Here is a 26,909-nt window from a genome sequence, read left to right as displayed (position 1 = left end):
CTTATAAATACCATCGAGGACCTACCCTTCAACACAGATTTACAAGTGATGGCAGGGTAAGACATTGAATCCCTTTACACCAACATCCCCCACGATGAAGGCTTACAAGTTATCCATAACTTACTCGTCTCAAGACCACAACCCACACGCATACCCACAGAATTCGTCATGGATCTCCTGCGGATTGCATTGAGAAACAATTATTTCCTCTACCAAGATACATTCTTTCTACAAGTAAAAGGAGTCTCCATGGGCGCATGTTTCACCCCAAATTTTGCCATACTGTTTGTCCATCATCTCGAAAAGACATTAATTCTGACACAGATGAATCCATTCTATGACAATATCAATCTATGGCGCAGATATATAGCCGACGTTCTATTATTGTGGTCCGGCACGGCTGATACACTGCGACTCTTTATTGAATGGCTCAACCACAGCCAAGAACACCTTAAATTCACCAGTGACTGCAAACAAAATGATCTGCCATTCCTAGACGTCACCATCCACGCTGAAGAAGGACGTCTGGGCACCAGCCTGTACCGTAAGCCAACCGAAAAAAATAGACTCTTGCTTTACTCCAGCTACCACCCACGCGGACTGCGAGATGGCCTACCTTATGGGCAATTCCTCAGAATCTGACGTAATTGCAAGTGGAAAAAGGATTACTTCAGGGAAGCAGATGTCCTCACCAAGAAACTCATACATCGGGATATACCCTAAACGGCTAGTCACCAGAGCAAATAAGAGAGCGTGGTATTGCCACAGGGAACATCTCCGCACCACTCAACCCAAAAAAACGATGTCAAGGATCCACTTTGTTTCAAAATTCAGCCCTCACAGTAACAAAATAAATAAAATCATCCGGAAAAATTGGCCCCTTTTGCGTTCAAATGAACAATTCAAGGAAGAACCTCTTTTTTCTTATCAACGCGGCAATAATCTTGCTAACCATCTGGTACACGCTATTACCTGGTCACAAACTAAACAGGATAGGAACACCATAACAGCCTCTTATTTTGTTAGAGCTGGTGCGCGCACTTCACACAGATACTTGGTGTAAGGTCCTTTTGGGGGGAGAAAGAGGGCTATCCAAGGTCATTTACTCTGTTAATGGCCTCAAGCAGGGTTGTTTGTTAGCCCCTATTCTTTTTTCTTTATATATCTCGAATCTCCCTATGACTCTGGCTGCCTGTGATGGAATAGCGCCCATGCTGGGAGGTGTCGGGATTTCTAGTTTACTCTACGCCGATGATATTTTATTGTTGGATTTAACGCCTAAAGGCTTAAACAACCGCCTGCATGCCCTTCATTTATTTGCTGAAACTCACTTTCTCAAAATAAATATTTCCAAAAGCAAAATAATGTGTATCGCTGGCAATAAAAAATCTAAATCTGTGAAATTTGGATGGACAGTTGGGGGACTTAAGTTGGAAGTTGTGAATAGCTATGTTTTCTTGGGGAAAGTAATAACTTAGAACTCCAGTGAGAAACCCCATATCGATAATAACATGCGGAAAGCAGCGGCCCAAGGGAAAAGTTTACAAGCCCTTTATTCAGCCACAGGGAGGCGCCATTTCTCCTTCCTGTTAGAAGTATTTCGTGCCAAGATTCCGTCCACTTTGCTATATGGACTTGAAATAGTGGATTTGGGGCAATGGGGTTTTTTGCAGTTGGCAGAGGGAAAGATTTTTCGGAATCTAACCTCTACTAATAATTCATGTACAGCTGCAGCTTTTAGACTGGAGTTTGGAGCCCGTAGTAGTTGGGCCCAGGGCCTAGCGGGGTTGGTGCGCTGGGTTGCCTGTTTGGCGAAGGGGGAAGTGGGGACACTAAGACGCTTAATGAAAGACGAATTATTGGGGTCTTTCAATGAATTCTCCCTTCTTGTAAAAAATTTCAGAAGGGCAGTGACACTTCTGAAATTAGATGAGACCTCCCTTTTCTCCCTCTCCCAGGGCCAATTAAAACTAGTTTTGAAACGGGCCTCATGGGCACTTAGTTTCAGATTAGATAGGGAGTATATTGTAACTAGGAAGGGAGCCACTCCATTTATCTCATCTTGTGTAATCAAATATAGGCAACCCTACATATCCTGGAATTTATCCCATGGTGTCCGTCGATTTTGGTTTCTGTTAAGACAAGATCTCCTGCCCTTAAATATACTTCTGTCCAAGTGGTATGGTACTTCCGCAGCTTGCAACTTTTGCAACTGACCCAAAAAAGATCTGAGTCACGTTATATTTATATGTCCTCCCCTGCTCCCTTTCCGTCGCAAATGGTTACGCCACATTTGCTTGAAATTGAGTATTCTTACAGCTAATGCTTTTGTACATGCTTTAAATAACCCTCCTAATGAGATGTTTTGTTTTAATGTTTTTAACTTTTTTAAATGCTTTTTAGATATTTATTGAGGGGCTTCTTCTCTTAGAATAGTATGCATTATTGATTCTTGTAACCCGTATTGGCCTTTTGTACAGAAATTGTAACTTTGTAATGTGCTTTGTTCTTTTTTCTGTAAAAATTGGTTTTGTATGTTGCATTCATTGTTTTATTTTTGTGGATCTCTTCGGAGTTCCGAATCAAATAAAATAAACTTGGACTACAAATGCCAGAACTGTAGCGTATGCGTGCTCACCATCAACACAAAATAATTTGTTAACAATGGCTGCACATACAGACTGAAAAAACATACCAACTGTAGATCACAAAATGTGATCTATGCCATAAAATGTCCGTGCAACTTGATCTACATCGGACCGACAACACAAATGATCAAACAACGCATCATCCAGCACAAGAGCCGCATCAACTGTAAAACCGTGTCAGCTCCATTGGTATCACATTACCTTCAACATGACCATCTCGATACAGACATGCAGTGGCAAGTAATTGAAAAACCTACGTTGCCCATTCGAGGGGAAGATATCAGAATTCTCCTCAATAAGGCTGAGTGCAAATGGATGACGATTTGTGATTCCATCAACAAAGGACTAAACACCATTGACAAATGGAATAGCACAGTCACCACTTAAATCTGTCTACTTCTGTGTCCTGAACTTCCTTAGAGCTGCGCCTTCCATTCATCCCTTCCCCCTCCACTGATCCTCATACCCAACAACACAGCCCTACCCATTCATTGCCTTATATCTTCCACCTCAGTCCAGCACACCCTGTTGCACTTCCCCTTTTCCCCAAGCCCCCCCTCTTCCCCCCTCCCATCATATGTGAACAGACTGTATTTTCACTTGGATATGTTCCTCCTAACGAGGTATAGCAATCAGCTGTTCCCTCGTACGAAGTTTTTTTCTGTATGCTTTTCCAGTTCAATTTAATTGTCATAGATCGCCGTGAATCATGAACGGATGACCTTTAATTCTGATTTGGTTCATAAATATACGTGTGTTTCAACTTTACGGTTGCTTGATTCAGACTACCCAATGTTTACATGCTGGCAAAAACTCGTTCCTCTGACGGCTATAGAGTTTGCTCATACGCCCACTCTCCCGTGACAGTACGCGTCTCCATAGTACTGGATACGTTGTCATCCCCGCCCCACCTCCACATGCAATCACTGGGGGCTCCCATCATATGTGAACAGACAGTGCTTTCACTTGGATAATTTCCTCCAAACAAGGTATAGCAATCAACTGTTACCTTGTACGAAGTTTTTTCTTTTTGCTTTGTCAGTTCATTTTACTTGTCATAGATCGCCTTGAATCATGAACAGACGACCTTTAATTCTGATTAGGTTCACAATAATACGTGTGTTTCAACTATATGATTGCTTGATTCAGACTGCTTAATGTTTACATGCTTTCACAAACTCATTCCACCTATCGCTATCGAGTTTGGTCAACACGCCCACTCTCCCGTGAGAGGACGCGTTTCCATAGTACTTGAAACGTCATCACCCCCGCCCCACCTCCACATCCAATCACTGGTGACTACATCATGGATGTCGTCATTCCCCTGCCCCCGTTCCCTGAGTCAATCCCCGCCAAGCACGGAAGTATCTTACACGCCGTGCAGTGCTCGTCTAAAACCTGTCTCCACTGGTATACGGACGGTCGCGCTGATTCATTAAGGTAACTTTGGGCCTCGACCCCACATAATCCCCTTCACTCTGCCTCCAAAACCAATACTCTGGCTATTGGTTACTCACCTTTGTCCCCTTTCATCCCTCAGCGCCGACCCACAGCGCGGTCAATTAACTTGGCCGGCTGCAACGCTAACCCTGCCACCAGTCATTCACCGAAACAAGGCCAACCCACAGGGCCAAAAACACTGTTTCTGCGGCAGCGAGGTATGTAAATGTCCTCACCCTATGGGACCCTATTTAATACTCCAACGAAGCGTTTTTACTTTACCCTGACTTCCCATTCATTGTTTCCCCTCGTTTTGTTCTCAGCACGGCCCACCAGCAAAAGATACAAATTACCTCATGGCCCAGTAGCGATGACACCAATATATCGGTGACTCACCAAGCTGCCATATACCAAAGTTACCTCCAAATACCCTATTCTACCAGATTAAGGACTCATAATCTCTGGGATCCTTCGAAGGTAAACAGTGCTCCAGTTCCTTAATTTGGACACACCCCTTCCCTCCAATTCCCCCCCTTAACATATGCTCCCTTTCTCCACAGCACTTCCTAATTCAGACAACCAGTCCTGATGATGATCCTAATTTCTCTGAATCGAAACTCCGTCGGCCCAACAGTCTGACTAATAGGCGCACTTTTCCTTAGTGGCTTTAGACCTGAACCAACATTAACTGTGCCCACTGTGATATCACAATGTCACATGCGCCGTTCTAGCCACCCACTGTAAATAGTTTGCACTTCATGCACAGTGCGCCGACTACGCTGTTTTCTTTCACTTGCGTCGCCACCTGCACTATTTATTCACGTTTGTTGCACCAAGTCCCATGTGGTTGTCAATACATTCTATGCAGTGCTGTTTTCTAACTGTGTATATCCGACCTTGAAATGAATGTTACCACATAAAGCTGAATAAGTACCTTTTGTCAAAAATTATGAGTTATCTCCTTCTTGTCCACTCAAGTAATGCTATGTGCATGCTATGAATAATTGTCTATTGACTTTTACCTTTCAGGACATTGTAATCTAATTGCACCTTACCTACCCAGTCCTGACTTGGTCTATGGGTTATACTCCTGTCTTGTTTAAACGCGGTAAGCAAGGGGGCACTCCATCCCCCACTGTTGCCCTCCTGGAAGTCAAACTCAGGCGATGCCATCAGAGTGCCCATGTCCTCGTTGCCAGGGACTTCAATTGTACATTCGAGCCCCTGGCAGCTAAGGACATTTTGGATACTGCTGAGGACGATACGAGGAGGGGCATACCCATACTCGCTATCCAACCGATACCGAGATGGTCTCAACAAGCTATACAGCTGAACATGCTCACAATGGAATTTGGTATGAGGGCTGTAAATGGTAGAACTCGTGCTATTCCTCTTGGGGCACATACTTATAATAGGGTAAACCACTCCACAAGGATCGACTATATTCTCCTTGACTTCAAGCTTTGGAGTTTTATGGAGGATATGGAAGTTCGTCCGACCACTGACTTTGATCACAATCCTCTTTCCCTGCGCATTCGCACTCTGTGGCCGCAGGCCCATGGAATTACACCACTACCTGCACCCATGCTGACTAAAGAGGTGTGCCCCTCAAATTGTGGTAGGCGCTTAAAATGGTGTAAAGTTGCTTTGGACAATAGGAAAGTTGAAAATATTGAGACTATTCTTCAAACTGACCGGCTAAGCTGAGGGAAAACTCCTTAGACCAATCGGGCCTATTGAGGGTCTCGGATATCTTCCAGAAGACCATTGAAGTATTAGGTAGCCTATTCCTTGTCCAAAGCCGAGGTCCTATGCAGAGAGTGCCCGACTCACATAAGGGGAAAGAAGGGTGGTATACAACCAAATGCCGCCACTTAAAATCTGCACTAATAAAGGCAGTAAAGAGCAAATGTCCAGGGCCTATTCGGATGGCAGGGAAGTATTACAAGCGGGCTGTTATAGAGGCAAAGAAAGAGTGGGAAGACCAGTACTGGCAATCTCTTAAAGAGGCTAACCTCGGGAGAGATGCTGGTCGTTTTTGGAGTATAAGAAGGACAAAGAATAGACCTATGGATGACCTGATAACCTGTAACATAACAGGCCAAACATGGTTTGACCACTTTTTTAAACTTTACTCTTGTGTACAGGGTGGCCAAAATGAGTATAATCCTAATATATTTTTGCAAATCCAGGGAGATACAGATAGCTTCCCATTTTCAGATAAAGAAGTTGAATACGCAATTAAGTGTATTGTCCCGCAAAAAGCATCAGGGCCTGATGGCATTCCTGGTGACCTCCTTCGCTTTGCCCCGCAAAAATGGGCAAACATTTATTTCCACTCTTTTAAATGCCATCGCAAATGGGGCTTCTATCCCTGAGTCGGGAAAGGGGGCAGAGGTTGTCCCGATCTTCAAAAAGGGAGATAGGGGAAACCCTGCCAATTATCGCCCAATAAGCCTTATCGACTCCACCCAGAAGGTTGTAGGGAAAGTGATACTCGAGAGAATTTTACAATAGGCAGAGGAAAATAAAATTCTCTCGGTCTATCAAGCAGGTTTTCGTTCTGGAACAGGGACAATAGAGCAGGCCTTTAGGCTGTTATTGATTTACTGGAAAACAGTTCTCATAGGCAAAGGCAGTCTTTACCTCGCATTTATTGATCTAAGGACTGCCTTTGATCTGGTGCCTCATGAACGCTTGTGGGGGGTACTGACTGAAATGGGGATTCCATCAAACATTGTGTCATTACTAGTGAGGCTCCATGATGGAAACTTTGCTCAAGAGAGGTGGTGCTCTCAGGGCCAGAAGACTAGTAGAATTCCGGTGAACAGGGGTGTCCACCAGGGGTCTGTTCTTGCCCCCACACTGTTCTCACTTTATGTGAATGGTGTGCTGGAGCATCTTCTAAAATGTCCATCTGATGCTCCATCCCTGGCGGGCGAGCGTATTCCAACTCTCCTGTTAGCCGACGACACTCTCCTCATTTCTAAATCCCCAGCGGGTCTCCAGAGCCTTTTGGATAGTTTCCAGTCTTTATGTACCCTGAGGCGGGTCGTGATAAATACAGAAAAGACCAAGTATTTGATATTGAACCCCCCGAAAAAACCTGGCAGGGCCCCAGTTCTGAACTCTGTAATATTGGAAAGAGTTATGGAGTTTGACTATCTTGGAATACGTATCTCGGATTCCATGAAATGGAACCCTCACATACAAAAAATGCTCTTAGGACATAAAAGGGTAGTGGGGGCAATTTTCAAAGAACAGCGCTCAGCATCAACCAGACCAATTGGTCCAGAAATTGAAATTTACAAGGCCAGAGCTGTAAATTCAGCATTATATGAAGCTGAACTCTGGGGTTCCAGCAACATGGAGCTGTTGTGTAAATCTGAAAACAGCTTCTTCAAAGATCTAATGGCACTCCCCCAGAGTACTCCTTTAGTTCCTTTGTTACTGGACCTGGGTTACCATCCATTAAATGATCTGGCAAAGCTCCGACCACTTCTATTATGGGCTCGGCTATGGCGAGCATCGGAGCTAGCAAAGTACGTGGAAGGTTTGTCAGAAGTGATATCTATGTTGGGATTGGATAGAATCAAGTGGCTTAAAGATGTTAAATCTCTTTTATGTGATCTGGGTCTTCGTGAGGCATGGGAGAACAAATACGCCCCATCGAAAGCAGTATTAAAGAAACTTTACTGGACCTGGGCAGTAAACAAGCGTAACTCTGATCCCAAACTGGGGAAAATATCGGAAGACTTTTTGAGGATCAAGGACGTAATGCACATTGAGCCTTATCTCGACACCATCTCCAAATCCAACGACAGGCACTGTATTTCAGGTTCAGGATTGGTACATTACCAATGCGGGAATTCACTGCCCGTTGGAAAGTCCCCTTCCAAACATGTCTTTCTTGCCCCAATTGCGATTCAGGAGTGGAGTCAATGGCGCACTTTTTGTTTGCATGCCCGGCATACAAAGCACCTAGGAGCCACTGGCTCAAGCCATTGTGCAGAGAACTGGGCACTAGAGATCACTCTGTGGTGCTGCGTATTCTTAAATCTGATACTAGTTTGTTGTATGCATTGGACTTGCAAAATTCCTGAGATGGGCCTGGTCCATCAGATCAAAAAAGCTGAGAGAAATTGTTTAATTCTATGTTTTACTCACTGGTGCAAATACTTTTAATCTTATTTTTCTGAAATGCGACTGTCTCTGTTGCAGAAGTGTATATTTTTTACAAAAAATGTGAATATAAAATAAGCTGACATTTGTGTTTTAATCTTGATTTAAGGAGCTGTTACTCCTAAATGTTGATTTTATGCTTGTGCTTTTAAGATATGTTTTTATCAAAATAAAGCCTTTTTCATACTCATACTCATACTCATACAACCCTGTATAAGAAACCAACTGACATCAATACATTACTCAGATATAAAAGTCATCACCCCTGGGCATTTAGGGACAATATTCCCTAAGAAATGTTTTTACACCTATGGAGAACTTGTAAATTGAAAGAGGATGTCTCTATAGAGGCTTTGACCTTTATGAGTAAACAACTAGAGAAGGGATTGTCAAAAGAGCCATGAAATGGGTCTGGTTATGCCCTAGAGAAAAAACCCTCACTCTGAAGGTAAGAGACGAAAATGAGCACATAGTAATAGAAGAACAAACATCAACTAGATTCAAAAAATGATTTGCAAGAGCTGGCAATTAGTGAATCAAACATGTAAAGAATCACCACTCTTTGCATTTAAACAGAACAGAAACATCTGGGTCATGTAGTTAGAGCACACAGAGACCCACAAGAAATGACTACATCAGGATACAATGGGGACTTCCAGCATTGGTTGGTCATCACAGATGTGGTGGATGTGTAGCATGTGCATTCACTTCAAACACTAAAACTTTGGACACCAATGACATAAAGTTATCCATTTTTTAAAAATATGTTTATTGGCATTTTACCGTAAACAAACATTCAGTAGTAAAGTATGTAGTTTTAGATAATACAGATATGAGGTGTTTTTCAAAACAGAACAAATGAAAATTACAACCAAAGGAGAAGCAACACATTTGATCAAAGGCATGTGTAAAATACATCATCATGAATTCGCAGTCAGAGCATCATTCACCGGACATGAGTCACACATCAGAGATCATAAGGATGAGATTGCATGAAAAACAACAAGTGCAGCGGACACACAGTGATTCATGAAGTCGATGCATGATCATCAACCATCTCTGGATGGGATTCTGTGGAGGCCTCAGGATCCTGTGTAGCATCCCAACTACGCGCTGCCAGCCAAGTCAGAAAAGGACCCCAACTATCTTTTGGTCTGGATGCCTGTGGCAGCAGTTCCCAATATATGTTTAACTGTTCTTGGCTGAACGTGGTGTCTAGGATCCAGGTTTTAATGGCAGGTAGTTTGCGTTTGCCCCAGTGCATCATGATCTGGAGATTAGCCAGCAGTAGGAGCATGGTAAGTAGTCTGCGGTATCCCAAGGGAGCCTCTTTAACATATTCTAGCAGGCACAGTTTGGGAGAAGGGATCAGGTGAGACATTAGGATCTCATTGATTGATATGAGCAACTCGTTCCAGAAGCATTTGATGCCTGGACAGTTCCAGGCCATGTGTACAAAAGAAACATCTCGAGAAGCTCATCTACAGCAGTACGCTCCGGGATAGAGACCCATGCGTTTAAGCTGTAAAGGTGTTCTGTAGATGCGGTGTAAGTATTTAAAATGTATAAGATGTGGTTTAATAATTAGGGGAGATCATCTTCAGCTGTCCTCAACAAAATTGCCATTGGGTCTCAGATATTGGGTTCTCTAGTTCTTCATTCCAGCCAGGTAAGGCTTTCGGGTGTGTAATCGGGGCAGATTGCTGCATACTACTGTACAGTCTTTTAATAAGCTTGTTTGAGGATGGGTTGGTAAGCATTGATTCTAGGGCAGTGTGAAATGGTGGCGGGGATGGAAATGTGTCATGTAGCTTGCTCTAAAAGAATAATATAGTAATAAATTAGAAAATTTGGACGGGTCATTCAGTAGGGATGTGGGGGGATAAAAAGGTGTTGTTGGGGTAAAGGTCAGCGAAATTGTCTCATCCCAGCTTGTGCACACATGTAGAGTTGCCTTTATCTTCTAGTATGGGCATTAGCGAGTTATGTGCAAGTGCAATAGAAGGCAGGTATAGTACTGAGTGTCCAGCTCAAATGTGAAGTTTATCCCAAGCCCACCTGAGTGTATCAGATGTATTTATATCGGAATGGCGGCGTTTGTGAGGCTGGTATAGACTACTGTCAGCCGTAGAGTTGCAACGCTGTCAGCTTCGACTGCACCATGGGATTGGAAGGAAGTTGGGAAAATCCAATAATGTAGGAATTGCGCCTGCAAGCAGAATGCATATAACGCTAGATCAGGAGCGCCTAGTCCACCTTGTGTCAAGGGAAGTGTGAGTATTTCCCATGCCATGCTTGGCTGTTTCCCGGCCCAGACCAAGGATATCAATGTGGATCATAAAGTTTTAAAGAACAATTGAGTAAGTTGCAATGGAATGTTAGTAAATAAATAGAGAAGCTTGGGAAGCACTTTCATGTTAGCTATAGCAATCCTACTAGCTAAAGAAATAGGCAGTTTAGACCATACTGTGATTTTCTCCTCCAACCATGTCAATGTGCGACCGAAGTGCAAGTCCCAAAGTTCCGGAATGTTATTGCGCAGCCATATCCCCAAGCAGCGGACGGGAGCAGACGCCCTCTGGATGGGATAATCAGGTTTGAAGGCAGTGAGATTAGAAGTGAATAGTAGTAGGGTGGACTTGGTCTAATTACTATGTACACCCGAGATGCCACCAAATCTTGTAAGTTCCCACAAGACAGGGTTCAAATTATCCTAAGGGCCCCAAATATACAGAGTGATATCATCCGCCTATTGCCAAATTATGAATGAATGAATGAATTCTTTTTATTGTTTGGTTACTCAAAACCATTACATTAAAACAAAATACAAGAGTATAAAATTACAAAAGTTAAAACCAAACAAGTTTGTGCCTCCGATGGGTCGGGATGGCGATGAGGGAGGGTCATATTAAGGCATGGGTCTTCTAAGTCTCTATGGGGGGAGGCCCTCCCGTGCCATTAGCAGAGTTTGTGTCTGATAAATGAACTTTCCGAAGGAGGCCATGTGCTTTACCGTTGTCAAGGTGTAGAGGTAGGTGGTCGCCTCCTTTGCCGTGCGGAGTCCTGATTGTCTTAGAATTGGCCTAAGATAGAGATTGCGGGCCACGGGCAGGGCCGGGCAACAAAATAGTAAGTGGGCCAGTGACTCACGTTTGTACCTGCAGAGCCTGCATTCCCGAAATCCTGAGCAGGCCGTGGCGAAGGCATAAAGTTCTTTGAGAGGCAGCGGGTGTAATCTGTAGGCTAAGATCTTATGAAGGGCTGCGCGGCCCACGGCCTGCTTGAGGTGATGTTTGGGATTATGCAGGATATGTGGTAGGACCAAGGACCCGTGTAGGTTCTTTTTTGCCAGCGACTCCAGGTCCAATTCTATTGACCGTGCCAGTACTTGTTTTTTGATGGAGTTTTTGATGGCACTGTAAATGACATGTTCGGGATTCCAAGACTCAAAGGCAAGATTGAGTTGGTCCTTCGCCGCCTTGAGAGTGGCCGACCAAGGATTCCCCGATTCTCTGAAGATACAATTCAGTGTTGCCTTAAGTGTGTTCTCCTTGGCCGTCGTCGTTAAAAAGTAGTACTTGCTTAGGGCTGCCATCTCTTCCTAGTATTGCTGATTGAGTGAGAACTTTTCTCGTGGGTAAGTCTAGGCCGCGTGCCTTGTGGTGCTGTCTGAGTCTTGCTGCCAGGGGTTCCATTGCAATGGCGAACAAAAGGGGTAATAAAGGGCACCTTGTCTAGTGCCTTGCGTGATGTCAAATGGGGCAGATATCAAGCCATTTGTACGTAGTCTGGCAAGTGGTTTAGAGTATAATAGTTGGATGTTTAATGAATAGAGATATTAAGCCAAGCCTAGCCAGGATAGTAACTAGGTATGGCCTATCGAGGAAGTCAAAGGCCTTAGTGTCATCGAGAAAAGATGCAAGAGCAGGTGTATGCGGGTCTATTTGATGCAAGATGGAAAAAAAGGTCCCTATGTTGTGTGATGTGGATCGCCCGGGTATGCATCCTGAGTGGTCCGGCCTAGCGATTAAAGGTAATAGGGGTTGTAATCTATTGGCAAGTAGTTTTGCTTACACTTTATTATCAATACTTATAAGGGAAAGGGGCCTGTGAATCGCATTTGTTAGGGGGTTTTCCAGGCTTAAGTAATGTAGAGATGACAGCCTCCCTGGTTGTTGGGGGAAGAGTACCATTTTGTATGGATTCTGAGTACATTTCTGCAAGATGTGGCACTAATATTGAAACGTATGTTTTGTAGAATGCCGTAGTCAGACAGTCAAGTCCAGATGCTTTATCCAAGGGGAGAATTATAATGACGTGTTCTATGTCATACACTGTGAAAGGTACATCTAAATATTATCTGTGGGAATTACTGAGCTATAAAAGTTCTAATGAATCTAAATATTTGGTGAGTTCAGAATCTAATTGTGGTATTGTGGATGTGTATAATGAGGAGTATATTTGATTTAGGTGTTCATGAATTTCTCTGGGGACCTTATTGCATGGTCCGTCATCCTCTAGGAGTCATGTGATGTAGGGGGAGCTATGGGAAGGTTTGAGAAGATCTGCAAACATTTTCCCAGGGTGGTCTCCTTCCACATAACATCTGGCAGTGACATGTTTCCCAAGAAATGTTAACTTACTATTGGCTTCTTCATTACATTTGGGGAGTTTCTGGCAGATAAGGGCTAACAATGAGGGATTGTTGTTTTCAAAATATTGAATTTCGAGAGCTTTGAGGTCATTTTCTAGCTTATGTAATGTACCTCTAATGGATTTCAAGACTCCTGATTGGCGAGCTATACACTTCCCCCTTATAACCACTTTAAACGCTTTCCAAAGCACAGATGGAGAGACGGATCCCAAATTCAACCAAAAGTATTCGACAATATCGCTTCTGATTTCTGTGTGAAACGCCCAGTCAAGCAAGGCATGAGGCGGTAGCCTCAATGTGAATTCATGCTTAATGGAATTAGGGAATGCTATTCTACAATTACAAGAGGAGTGATCAGATAATGTTCTAGGTAGGATTTGCGCGACTATTGTCCATGTTGCCACGTCCCCAGAGAGCAGCCATTAGTCCAGTCTAGACCAGGAGTTATACAGCGTTGAAACATACATACCCTCTCGCTTATGGGAATTCAAGTGCATCCATATATCCACTAAATGACAGTCTGTGATAATGGAATTAAGTGTGTGACTTGATCGGGGGTGCAGTGTTTGGGATGAGCCCAGTCTGTTTAGTTCATCACATAAAATAGCATTGAAATTGTGTCCCCACATGACAGCATCACAGCCCATAGTCACAATTTGAGCACACACATTGCAAAAAAAAATCTGGATTATCATCGTTCGGCCCATAAATTGCGGACATGATCACTTGTGTGCCACCTAAAGAACCCTTTAATATGACATTTCTCCCTTCTGTGTCGATGTGCGAATGTGTCAGTGTCGAATCTATGCTGCTATGTATAAGGATGGCCACTCCTCTCGAATAACTGGAATACGCGGATAATGGCATTCGCCCCATCGCTTATTTTGGAATGTATTCGTGTCTGTTGCTTGAAGATGGATTTCCTGTAAGAAACATATATATACTTGTTGCCTAAGTAGGTATGTACAAGCCGTCCTTTTCTATGATTGTTAAGACCACAGACATTCTAAGTAAAAAAAAAGTATATTGAGCCCTTGTGTTAACTAGCAGCATGTGAAAAGTGGATGACATGTGAATCTAGAAATATCCATAGTGGTTAGAGGAATTTCAAGAGTGCCTGTATAATGAATACCATGTTTCAATTTCTGATGTGTGTCTGCACGGTGTGCGATGCAGTGTGAATCTCTATTTCATAAAGAGAATTGCTGTTCGTGTGCTTCTGCAAAATTTTAACATAACAATTTAATTACCCTGCTATCCCCCACCCACACCAACCCCCCAATCAGGTTGTGTACATTTCCCACCCCTCTACCCACCTCAACTGAGAAAACAACAAACATTATTGGTGACCTTAGGGAGATCTCCAGGGGGTCGTAGAGTCGCCAGCATACAGCCCCTCCATGAGGAAGGGTGGCCGAGCAGTTCAATAATTACCAATGGGAGCAGCTTTCACAAACTCATCGAGGATCATCTGAAATCCTGTATGGTTGAGTTCAGGAGATTGTTCGCCTTGTGCTTCATGTTATCTGACAGATCTTGGACAAATAGAACAGGTACAGTGCATGATGACACATATTATTTTCATCAGTCATTATCACTTAAAGTCTATTGGTATGGGACCTTTTATGTAAATTAAATTGCATGTATCTTGCACTCCAAGAGGTTTGGAGTTGCAGACATATAATGACGGTGCTGATTTTAAAATGGCAAACATGAGTCTATGTGCAGAGTTGTTTGTGGTTCTCACAATAGAAGATTTACCTCATGATTTGAGAGATTCCGTTTCACCGAAGGTATGGGACTTTACAGGTGAAGACTGTTAGGGGTGGTCGGATTTGACCCCATTCATAAGTGTTCAATATAGCTTCCTCAGGGCTGCGTGAAATGCTCATTTCGGCAAACCTTCTTGTGCCCCTGTGAGACTTTTGTGACTTTCCCGAAACCTATTACTGGGTAATGTCATGATATTTTGAGACGCTCCCTAAGTAGCTGAAAAGGGAAGCTCACCCGCGAATCATTGCTTGGCTTACTGTTTTGTTAGTGACCACGCCCCCTCTACTCAGCGTTGTGCTCCTTGAGGTTCCCGTAGTGTTCCGAGATCCTGCTTTGCTCTATCGATCCCGTTTGTGCTCTTTTCCTGCTCCTGAGATTTCTGCTCTTGGGTCACGGTATTTCCTGTTCCTGATCTGGGTCCAGCCTGTTGTTTTTTCCTCCCGCCCTGCTCCGCTACCTTTCCAATTCTCGGCACGCCCTTCCCCTGTACCTAGCTTCCCCTTCCGCCTTATTCCCCGTCTGCCCTTCTCTCCTCTTTGTTGTCAGTTCCTTGCTGGCGATTCCGCTCTGTGTATTTTCTCCGCGGTCACTCGTGTGATCGGAGGGGTTTTGTGTATGTTTGTTGTTTGCACTCCACTCCGTCTTGAGTTTACGAGTGGAGCACGGCTGGTCTATCGCGTCTTGTTATATGTACGTCCACTCCGTTCTGCTCTACTGTTACAAGTCAGACGGGGTGTGTGTATTGTCCGTGTTTAATGTTGTTTGTTCCCTCACTCCGCTTTGTCTTTAGCTTATGAGCCGGAAGTGGGGATTGTCTGTGGTATATGTGTGTTACTCACTCCACGATGTCTTAAGTTTATGCGCTGGAAGTGGGACTTTCTGTATCACTTTGTCTTTAGCTTTATAAGTGATACTAGTGTCATCAGCTGCGTTTGTGGCCCCAGTCCTGCTCTGTCTTCAGTTTATGAGTAGGACTGGATTTGGGTGCATTCTACCTTGGCAATATCCTTGCTAGTTGTCCCCCAGGTTATCTTCTGTACCTCCTGGTTCTCGCCTGGACTTCTAGCCTTAACGCCCTGACACTCACCTGTGAGGTAAGTGGAATGTTATGTTGAACACTTGTATATCAGCCCTGTAAAGTACTGGTGAGGTTAGTATTGTTGTACATTTATTTTCCAGTCTCCTGCCATCAAGACTGCAGCTACTTCACCTTGCTGGGGGAGAGTGGTATACTCCCTGGGAAAATTCCCCCCACACTTTTTGGTAGCAGTTGCCTTGTAGCGAAGTTATACCTTCTCGCTTGGGTAGTTGTTGTCTGGAAGTGTGGGGGACATTCATCTTTGCTCCTGTGGACGAACAGCCTCCTCTACCGAGGGGGATCCTTGACAAAGACATTGGATTGATCAAATGTGTTGAACCTGTGAAAATTCAGTTCAAACCTAATGCTGAGTTTCCACGAATTCCACAGTATAAATTGACTTCAGAAACTATGGCTGGAATACGACCTGTGATTGAGTCCATGATAGTGCAAGGCATTCTAAAGGAGATAAGAGGAAGTGCCTGTAATTCACCTATAATGGGACTACAAAAGTCTAGAGCCAAGTACAGAATAGTGTAGGACTTACGTAGGGTTAATGAAATTGTGATTCTGTGTGGTCCTGTGGACCGAATCCAGCTGTCATACTATTTCAGATACCATGTGAAGCCGAATATTTCAGTCATCGATTTGTGCCATGCCTTCTTCTCTATACCATTGCACGAAAATAGCCAATATATTTTTGCATTTAGGATAGACGATCATGTGTTAACATGGTGTATTATCCCTCAGGAGTACTTAGAAAGCCCCTCTATCTTTAGCTAATGGTTGAAAAAGAATCTTGAAGGATTGGTAATGCCCCAAAACTCAGTTCTGGTTCAATATATTGATGGCCTATTGGTCGCATCAGACATTTGCAGGATTGATACAGTGGCTTTTCTTAACCATTTAGCAGGGAATGGACAAAAGGTGTCCCCAAATAAGATCCAATATTGTCAGACAGAAGTGCAGTATCTGGGACATCGAATTGAGAAAGGAAGGAAAACGAAGGATGTCACCGGATCGCATAAGGACGATTCCCCAAATGGGAACTCTGAAACACAGAAAGAAGTCTGCATGTTTTTGGGAATGGTTGGCTATTGTCGACAATGGGTTCCAAGCTTTTCCTTACAAGCAAATCCACTTCTGAGATTGACTCGAAAAGATATTAGTGATCCAGTACCATGGGATGATGACAGCTTAAGTGCCTTCCACGGGCTGAGAGAGAGCTTATGTGTGCTCCAGCCCTAGGAATGCCTTATTCCAATAAAGCGTTTTTGCTCTTTTGCTGTGAGAAAGAAGGATGTGCATTAGCGGTCCTCGTACAGACACATTGAGGTGCTTGTAGACCAGTGGCTTACTTTTCAGCTACGCTAGATCCTGTAGCTTCTGCGTTGCCTGGATGTCTCAAATCCATTGCTGCAACAGGTGTCAGCATTGAGAGATGTGAAAGCATAGTAATGGGTCATCCACATGTGGTGTATGTGCCACATTAAGTGGAATTACTAATGACAAGGACGAAAACGCAGCACCTCAGCAATAATAGGCTTACAAAATATGAACAAGTCATATTACCTGCTGAAAATGTTACTCTAAAGCGTTGTCCTACCTTGAACCCTGCTACATTGTTGCCTCTTCCACAAGAAGAGGGATAAGATTGTGAAGAGCATGACTGTCTGGATGTTACTGAACTATCTACCAAACCCAGACCAGGCATTGTAGATGATCTGATCTGATCCTTTTTGTTGATGGTTCATGTTTAAGAGACAATGAAGGGTACCTGAGAGATGCTTTTGCAGTCTGTACTATTTTGGGAGTGGTCAAAGCTGCCTGTTTAACAAGAGTATATTCTGCTCAGGTGGCCAAAATTGTTGCCTCAACCCATGCGTGTGTCGTCACAGATGGAGTGCGAGGGACCATTTATAACGATAGCCAATATGGGTTTGGAGTGGTTCATGATTTTGGACAGTTATGGTCTCAGAGGGATATTTAATGTCATCAGGCTTCCCTATTCATAATGGTGAATATGATCGTCATTTACTAGAAGCCTTACAGAAACCAAAAGCCATTGCAGTACTAAAATATGTGGCCCATGGGAGAAGAGAAGATTTTGTCACCAAGGGAAAAAACTATGTTGTTGAAGTAACTCGCTTTTGTGCATTACATGTTTGTATTTTTAATGGAGGATACGTAGGAGAAAGTGCAGAAGAGACCAAGCTCAGCATGATGTTAGCTTTAGCCGATTCATGGGATGAGGTGAAGCGACTGCAAGATGAGGTTTCAGAGGAGGAAGCAGCGTAATGGGTTAGAGCAGGCTGTTAAAAGGGATATGATGGCACTGGGTATCAACGGATAGAAGGGCAGTGTTACCAAACTGTTTACTGAGCCCAATGGCAAGGCAGATTCACAGAGCAGTTCATCTTGGAAGAGATGCCATGGTGCAAGTGTTTAGACAGACACGGTTTAACCCCCGATTCTGTGTGCAAGCTGAAGCAGTTTGTCACAGGTGTGTTACGTGTCAACAAAAGAATGTGGGAAAGAGAACTGTGATGGCAATGAGTCACATTGGAAGATCAGGAGGTCCTTTCAACAGAATAGTTAGACTTTATTGAGATGCCAAGATGCAATAGGTTGAGATATGTCCTGGTGGTGGTTTGTATCTTTTCACGATGGGTGGAGGCGTATCCAACGAGGCAATGTGACAGTCCCACTGTGGAAAAGTTGTTTTTAAGGGAACTGATACAGCGGTTCGGAATCTCGACCTCGGAGGAAACAGATAGAGGAACACACTTCCACAACAAACTCATGAAATTTTTATGCGCAGCTTTGAAAATTGATCAGAGATTGCATTGTAGGTACAGGCCCAAGGCTTCTGGTCTAGTGGAACAAGTAAATGGCACAATTAAAATGAGGATGTCAAAAGTGTGTTTGTCAACTTCATTGAAATGGCCTGATGCTCTCCCTCTTGTGCTAATGAGTCTGTGTAGTACACCTGATAGGAGAACAGGGCTCTCTCCCCATGAGATATTGATGGGAAGAGCTATGCGACTGCCTATGGTGCCAGCGACATCATTGATAAACATCACAGATGATTTGATAAAGGATTATTGTAAAAGACTGGCAGATGTGGTTAATTTTGTGTCCCACCAGGTCGAGGCTGGGACTGCATCCACCTAGAGTGACCTGCTGCATGATCCAAGCCCTGGTGATTGGGTTGTGGTCTGAAAGCATGTGAGGAAAAGCTGCCTTGATGTATATTGACGTGGGCCATACCAGGTGCTTCTAGTCACAAGTACAGCGGTGAAATGTGTAGAGGATTGCAAAACTGTATCCACGCCTCCCATACTCGCAGAGTCCCAGAACCTGTAGACGAGACAACGCCTCTTGTTCCGAGAAGTGCAATCGAGAGAGCAACAGAAACAGAAAGGACAAGTCAGATTATGAGGACTCTCAATGAAGCAGAACAATCAGTCGAGCAAGTCCGAATAAATCAATCAACTTCTGAAGCGAATGCAGACTCTGACATAGATGATATTATGGAAGTGAACTTTAAGCCCGAGCAGAGTGAACTGTTGGGTGCAGAAGGATCAGATCAAAAGGTAGAACGGAGGAGAGTAGATGCTGTAACAGCAAAGTGGCCAACAAATAAAGAAAGGCTGAATCTAAGACTAACAGCTGAGAAAGATCTTGCGCCGATTCCTAAAACGTCTGAATCTGATCAAAGTGAAACCGAAGAAAGACCGGACGGTGTGAGACGATCCAGAAGGGAAAGAGTGCCGTCTCGAAAGTACGCATCTCCAGAGTGGACGTACCTGGCTACAGATGCAGAAACCGGGAGACTGGGAACAGGCACAGTGAGTCACGAAGGGAGCACCCTGACAATCAATCTTCAGTTAATAGTCCCTGGAATCGACGCATTTGGAATACTTACCTTAAAAGTTCCTGATCCAACAAGGCTGAGTAGATTGCGCTTTTTGATTCTCAACCAAGTTTATTAACCTACTTTTGGTCGACAACCAACTGCACAAGAATTGGGAGAAATGTGTGCTGAATTATTGCAACTTGTTCTTACTATGCTTGGATCAAACATCATAAATGATGAAGAGTGTACTTTAAAGAGACATTTATTAGCCTTAGAATGAAGATAACCTAGCCCCAAGAGGAAGAAGACTTACTACAGAGAAGAATTGAGAGTAAGGTTGACTACATCTCTTCAGTAGGTTTAGTGTTATTGAACAGAAAATTGAGAAAATAATCAAATGAAAAAAGACATTAAAGACATTGTAAACAGTCAGATTAAACAAGCAAAATAATCCAAGACTTTATTGAAGGAAACGAAGTCTAATCAAGACAAAAAGCAAGATGGGATCCGAAAAGTCAGGATGAAAAAAGAAGTGCCTAATTGGTTAGCCTTATTTTTGTGGTGATTATTGTCATAGCTGTGGTGATTGTTACATCACTGGTGGGGTCTCAGGATTTGGAAAAGAATTACGTAACACCTACCTCATCTACTACAGATTTAGGTGAGGGTGCATCATAGGACATAATTAGGGAAACCAGCCGGATGTTACATGTAGATTTATCAAAAGGATATTTCACCCTAAATGCATGTGCTCGATTGCTGTATGAGTACGTTGACACAATGGAAGCGAAAGATTGCTATGTGTGCATGCAATTACCCACATCAGTAGAAGAGGGCATTCGATATCACCACTTACCTTTGACTTATTGCATCACATGTAGTGTGTTGCTGAGCATGTTTTATAGTAAGGCCCATTTTGAGTATTACTTCTCCAATTATGATGTGGTACTCTCAGAAGTCCCATTTCTCAAGTATATGAATAAATATGGTTATTATAAGGAGGTAGAGAGGATGTCTACGTATTTTGTGCCCATTATTACATTAGACACCTCATATGCTCATAGGCATAATTTAACTTGCATGCCGACTGATATTGAACTGATATTGAAAAGAAATTCATAGATCAGATAGAGGATAGTCATAGACAAACACTTTTTCAACCAGATCCAAAGCATAAGGTCAATCCATGGACACAAGAAGAATTAGACAATAAGGCAAAGGGAAGTTCTGGTCCCATAGCTTCAGACTTTAAGCAAAAGGGAAAATTATGCATTAGACACCTATCAACTTATTATGATAAGATTTTTGTAGGTGAGAGTGATTGTGAACATATGTTCCTGATTGAAGAAGCAATAAGGAAGGCACTATTAGATAAATTGACCATAGTGCCCAATGTGTATTTTGTGTATGGACAAAGTTCTTACATGAAATTGCCCAAGAACTGGTATGGCACTTGCTATTTAGCAGTAGCATTTCCCAAAGTCTTTCATGTACAGGACCTATGGCCTCTAGAGGGAAAAATTATTCACAGAGGAAAACGTGGTGTAAGTGCTGGAGAAGTTGTTGGTGATATATTTGGAGCCATGATACCAAGTGTGGGTGTGATTTTGAATGATGTGAAGTTCAGAAAACTGGCAACTATAGTAGATAAATTCTCTGTGAATACGGCCCAAATCTTACTACTTGTGGATGGGGAGATGGTTTCGATAACGGCTATGGTTCTTCAAAATCAACTTGCTCTAGACGTTCTTCTAGCAAAGGCTGGAGGAGTCTGTAAATTATTAAAAGTGCAGCAGTGCTGCACGCATGTCCCAGACAATAGTGGGGAAATTCGTAAATATATCAATAACATATCAGAAATCCATCAAGATTTGCGTGATTTGGCTACAGATGGCCTATGGGAGCTAATTGGCAAAGGTTTTGGGAAGATTGGACATTGGTTTGGAAGCCTGGGACAAGGCATATGGGAATATCTTGGAACCACTCATAATAACTGTTGTTTTTATCATTATATTATTGGGTATCATTAAGGCTTACAAATTGCAAAAGGCACGAGGAAACGAGAGCAGCAGTTAGAACGACTGCAGGACAGTCATTATCTGCATCTTAAGGGGTTAGAGAGATTCCGACAAGGACAGCAAGCTACACCTTCTTTGTAAATCGCTCTCTCCCGCAAAGACAAATAACAAGAATGTGAATTTTTGGTGTTAAGACACAAGTCATAAGAGGGGGTAACTGATAGAGCGCATACAGCACTCTAATTGTAGGGGTGCCTCATAATCATGATTTAAACGTACCTGCATATTTTTAGTATCATCCTGTAGTATGTTTTAAATGCATTTACTCTACATGTTAACCAAGAAATGTAATGTGCCGTTTACACAGACTTTGCATATATTAGAAGACACCATTATTTTATAACTACAGGTGTAGGGAGACATTATATTCATATTCATATACTTGTGCATTAAAGTTGCCTGCACTCTAGGCCTCGAGCTGCAGAGTATTTACAGATTAGCTTATCAGCTACTGTGGAATTAATTAAATGTATCTTTGTTCGTGCTAGAACAGTATATTTTCATCCCATTGAAGGTAGAAGGAATGCATCCTCATTATTTTAGTTTAAGGAGATAACTGGAATGCCTTTGAACAGTCTGAGAAGCGAGCAGGGAGGATATTGTCTGTGCCTGGCCTATCTACACTCAAAGGTCAAAGAAGCGAAGAAGATTTCAATGAAGAAATCATGGAAACCTACCAGTGTATTAAAGAAGTGAAATGATTGGGCATGTGATACGTTGAGGAGGGGGCTGAATGTATTCTTTTTTATTGTGTCCAGGGACAGAACGGCGGACTTCTAGATTTTCGGAGAAAAGAGAGCACCTTGAGAACGAGCTCAATAGCTTTAAGCTATTTGACCCATTTGACGTGAGTACTTTTAAGGAAGTCTAAACGTGCAGACACCTTTGGGAACAGAGATAGGGGAGCCAACTAGAAGCATCCTTCATGAGAGTTGTGTAGGGAAAGATATTTCATGTTTTTTTTCCTATTGAAAAGGGATTTGGACTCCGCATCCATCTTGGGTTGTGTATTAATGCTGGAGTTTATAGTTTTGTGGTTTTTTTTGCCTAATCGATTATATGCACAGATTTCGCTCTTTATTCATTTTCCTGTACCTATATTCATTGATTTTGAGGTGTGTCTATGTACAATTATTTTTGGCCTTATAATAAAAATCCATAAATGGAATTCTGAGTTTGTGGTCTTTACATCATGACTGCAATGTAAGTATAATTTTAATGTGTTTCTTCCCCTCGACAACTTTTAGTAGGCAAATAAAAGACCATTGTAGCTGAACTTCGATGGTAAGGCAAGGCACAAGTTTGGAGTTACCAATACAATACACCCCATCCACATTTGTTTATGATGGGAGCCTTGTTTCTAGTTACTTGATCCACAGGCAGGCACCGTATAGGGTTGTTCATGTCGGACACCGCTTGTTGAGTGGCTTGATCCACGGACACTAGTGGATACATTCAGGTTAAGCATGTTAAAGATGGCACTGTTGGGTAGATATCATCTGACTTGTGCTTAATCTATTACAACAAGGTCGGATTGAGTAGAGGACACAGTGTATAACCCACACTAGGCACTATGGGATACAATTCCATATGCTTTTGATGTTTTAAACATGATGGATTTTGAAATTGGCTCTATGGGTGACCCTCCCATAGATACGATAAGGATGTTTTCTTTGATTGACAGCAGCCATGGCAAGCAACATACAGATGGCTGGCGCATTATATGCACCCTTTATAAACGGCCACAGGGTTGCATGACAGGCACGAAACACTGTGCATGGACTGTATGTTACAAGTGGAAGCTGGACTTAATAGTACATACAGTGATACATACATTGTGTAATTCTTTCAGAACCACACATTGGCAGATTTACACATGCCATGTGGAATTTGTGGTGATATTGTTATTGCTGCCTACGAGTGGTATTTTTCCACAGAGGATTCATGCCAGATACTCATCTCATTTCCTTGACAATCGCAGACTGGTCAGTGCACAGTTGATTCCTTGCATGGTAACTTATGGCAGCCTGACAACATAACCGGAACATAAACCTTGGACATTAAGTGGATATAGACCCACAATTGGTCTTGGGTTCTGTTTTCACCTACTTTACAGGTAGTAAGTCGGACTGCTATTGTCCTTGGAAGATCCCAAGATCCTTTAGGGTTCAAAACGTCAACATTGTTTCACTTGGTTTTTTATCAAAAATTGTTCCACATGTTGCAATGTTAAACACACATGTGTTCATCTTTGTAAATACTGATAACGAGCGAACCTTTGCATTATGTGTTTTTGTGTATAATTTGTAACTGTTCACATACTGGAGCACTGCTTCATCTGCACTTATGTTAGTAGTTATATTATTGTCAGCATCTTTCTTGAAAAATAATACAGAAAATTACCACAGAAACCACTGTTAACAAGTTATGATCAATTATTTTACCAATGTGTTTATGAAATACTACCAAAGTGCATATTTACCACATGGTGCTTATGAGTAATACATTGAATGACAGCTTCCCCGAACAGATGTGAATAGTTTTCTTATTTGCCTAAAAAAATAAAAGAGTCCCACAGTGGATTCTGCATAAAATGAGCATTGACCCTGGTTCCTATGGTCATAGAAGGGGTTGTCCCTGTGATAATATGAATAGTAAAACCTGGCCATTCAACCGCCCACTCTAAATTGGGAAGCATGTTGAATACCAAACCTCCGATGATGAGTATGTCAGTGATGGAGCCAGAGTAGTCGCTGAGATACCCGAGTTCAGCCCGACTGTAAAGCAGGTGGGTGTAGGGCGGCTCCTCCTTTGGAGGGGAGGAGCAATGCCCCACATAAATGCCCTCCAAAGCCCCAGAGATGACATTTTGTTTTTCATCATCCCGTCCTGAACCGAGTGTCAGGACAGGGCGACGCCTGCTGAGTGGCAGCAAGGAGGAGTGGGTGGCAGAGGGCTGCCTGTGCACCGTTTAAAGTCATCGTCTCTTTGGCTGTCCATCGGGGGTTGTCTAGCCATCTTGGGTCGGCCAGCCAGAAATGTGCACTGTAAATCTCTCAACCCAGTTGTCTTCGACAGCTGAGTTGAGAGCAGGGCCAGGCCTCCAATGCACTGGGGAGCGCCGAAAGAGGCCTGAGAGGCCACTCCCTCCAACAAGGAGGCTGTTCTCATGCTGGTTAACAGCATATGAGCAGCGTCAGGATTGGTAAAGGGTCTGGTGCCTGCATTTGACGAAAGAGGTCCGGAGCGGAGGTTGTGTTCGTTAAGGGTATATATTTTTTTTATTTTATTTGCGCACACGTCCGCCCCCACATGCCAGCCGCCACTGGGTGGGTGTATCTTCAGTTTCGTGGAGACCGTTCTCTATTGTAAACCTTAATTACAAACACAATGTGCACACGTAACTTGAGGGAATACAAATACTCTAAATCGTGGCTGACCCACTTTAACATGCGACTTCTGCTCGACACAAGAAAACAATTTTTCAATTGAAATAGATTAAATGCTCAAACAATTTGTTTAAAGTATAGACATTTTACAAACAGTTTTGCTTTGCTCATGTTAGACAGCCCGGATATAAACACATGAAAACCAACAGAACATTCATATTTATTTTTACCACTGACTGAAGCAAAATTAACAAATTACTTACAGTTCAGTCCTACGCGTATGAAATCTGTTACCCCATACGCTTCCAAGAATATACCAGGCACGGCTGTAGTTTTGAAGAAAAATGAAATGTCTGCGCTGAGCTCGGCAGAAAAAGTGGGGAATTGCAGGTAAGCCGCCTCAATGTGAAAGGAGGCCGCGTTCCAGAAGCTTCCTGCAAATCAAAGGCATTCTCGTCAACGACTTGAGCGCAGCGTGACTCCGTGAAGGAAAACACGTGTGCACGGTTTGCTCTACTTACTGTCACCGTAGCAACGCAAGGGGCCAATTCTCCAGGCTGCCTCTGAGTTGGATCTGTTTGTGTCTGTGATTACTATTCCAGTAACTGGTAAATGGTCCTTGAAGGTTAGAAGGCCCGTATCACTGGTCCTGTGAAGAAAACAACCAGCTTCGGTATTAGGCATGTATTTGGCAGTTATGTATCAATAATACTTAAGAACAAACTATTATTATTAGTGATAGAAGCAGCGGCAGTACTCCTAGTAGTACTACCAGTGCTAATCTAATTACTGATGCAAATATTAGTAATTCATGCTTTTATTATCAAAACCACTACTAATAATAGGAGAACCAATACTACTACTCCCATTAATGATATTACTACTACCACCACACCACGATTGCTAATGCTACTAATAAATAACAAATGTTATTAGTGTTACTAGAAGTAGAAGTAGTACTAGTTATAATAATAATAATTCTCATTCTCATTCTTATTCTTATTATGAATGATAATGTTGTTGTTATCATTGTTCTTTTGTTGGTGTTGCTGTTATTGACATTATCATAATTATTATCATCGCCATGACCATCATGTTATTTGACTGGAGCAATTCTCACTAAAATGCACAAAAAAAATATTCAGAGCAAATACAGCAGGAACTGCAGGCTACCCTGGTTAGTCACTACTGTTTGTGGAAGGATAGGACAGGATAACATTTATAAAGCGCACTTATACCCCAGGGTGTCAAGGCGCTGAGCAGACGGAGGTGAGGAAGGAGGCACGAATCAGCCATCTATGATGAGAAGAGTAATCTTATCAGCAAATTTCTGAAAACAGAGAGAGATTCTGCGTTGGGAATGGAAGATGAAAGGAGTTCCAGAGTTTGGCGTCCGCTACCAAAAAGGAGCGACCGCCCCATCTGGCCCTGCGATATCTTGGAGAGATCAGTTTTGTCGGGGATTAGATCTCAGATCCTTTCTGGGGTGTACCATTGGAACATGGATTTCATCTGTGGTGAGCCCTTACTGTGGAACGCTCATCACAGGACCTTTATCGCAGCAAGCTTCATGTAGCACGCAGTTGGTAATCATGTCTTGCTCTGAAATCTATTACAGATTATATTTTACAATGGGATCAGTGATCCCATTGTAAATTATAAGATGCCTTTCATCTTTGTTTAGATCTTAAGTAAGTTCTGCAATAGTGTGTTGCAGTTACATTCAATCTCTACATAAATCAGACTGTTTCCTTTTCGTTAATGACCTAAGTACACAGTTGGAACCTGCAAACCATTTACCAGACGCA

General features: G+C 42.8%; 1 protein-coding gene across 1 annotated transcript in view; it reads right to left on the bottom strand.

Moving 5' to 3' along the window:
- Positions 1–26,909, bottom strand: part of LOC147732599 (contactin-associated protein-like 5) — an 864,951-nt gene that overhangs the window by 297,479 nt on the left and 540,563 nt on the right. Inside the window, exons 12-13 of the mRNA XM_086954286.1 lie at positions 25,623–25,750; positions 25,365–25,535 (exon numbers count right to left, since the gene is read on the bottom strand). Of these exons, the coding sequence (XP_086810412.1) occupies positions 25,365–25,535; positions 25,623–25,750 (299 nt within the window). The remainder of the gene's footprint in view (positions 1–25,364; positions 25,536–25,622; positions 25,751–26,909) is intronic.

The sequence above is a fragment of the Lissotriton vulgaris genome, chromosome 2_1, assembly GCF_964263255.1.
Source record: "Lissotriton vulgaris chromosome 2_1, aLisVul1.2, whole genome shotgun sequence".
Lineage (NCBI taxonomy): Eukaryota > Metazoa > Chordata > Amphibia > Caudata > Salamandridae > Lissotriton > Lissotriton vulgaris.
The sequence above is the reverse complement of the archived record's forward strand: the minus strand, read 5'-3'. Positions and strand labels throughout refer to the sequence as shown.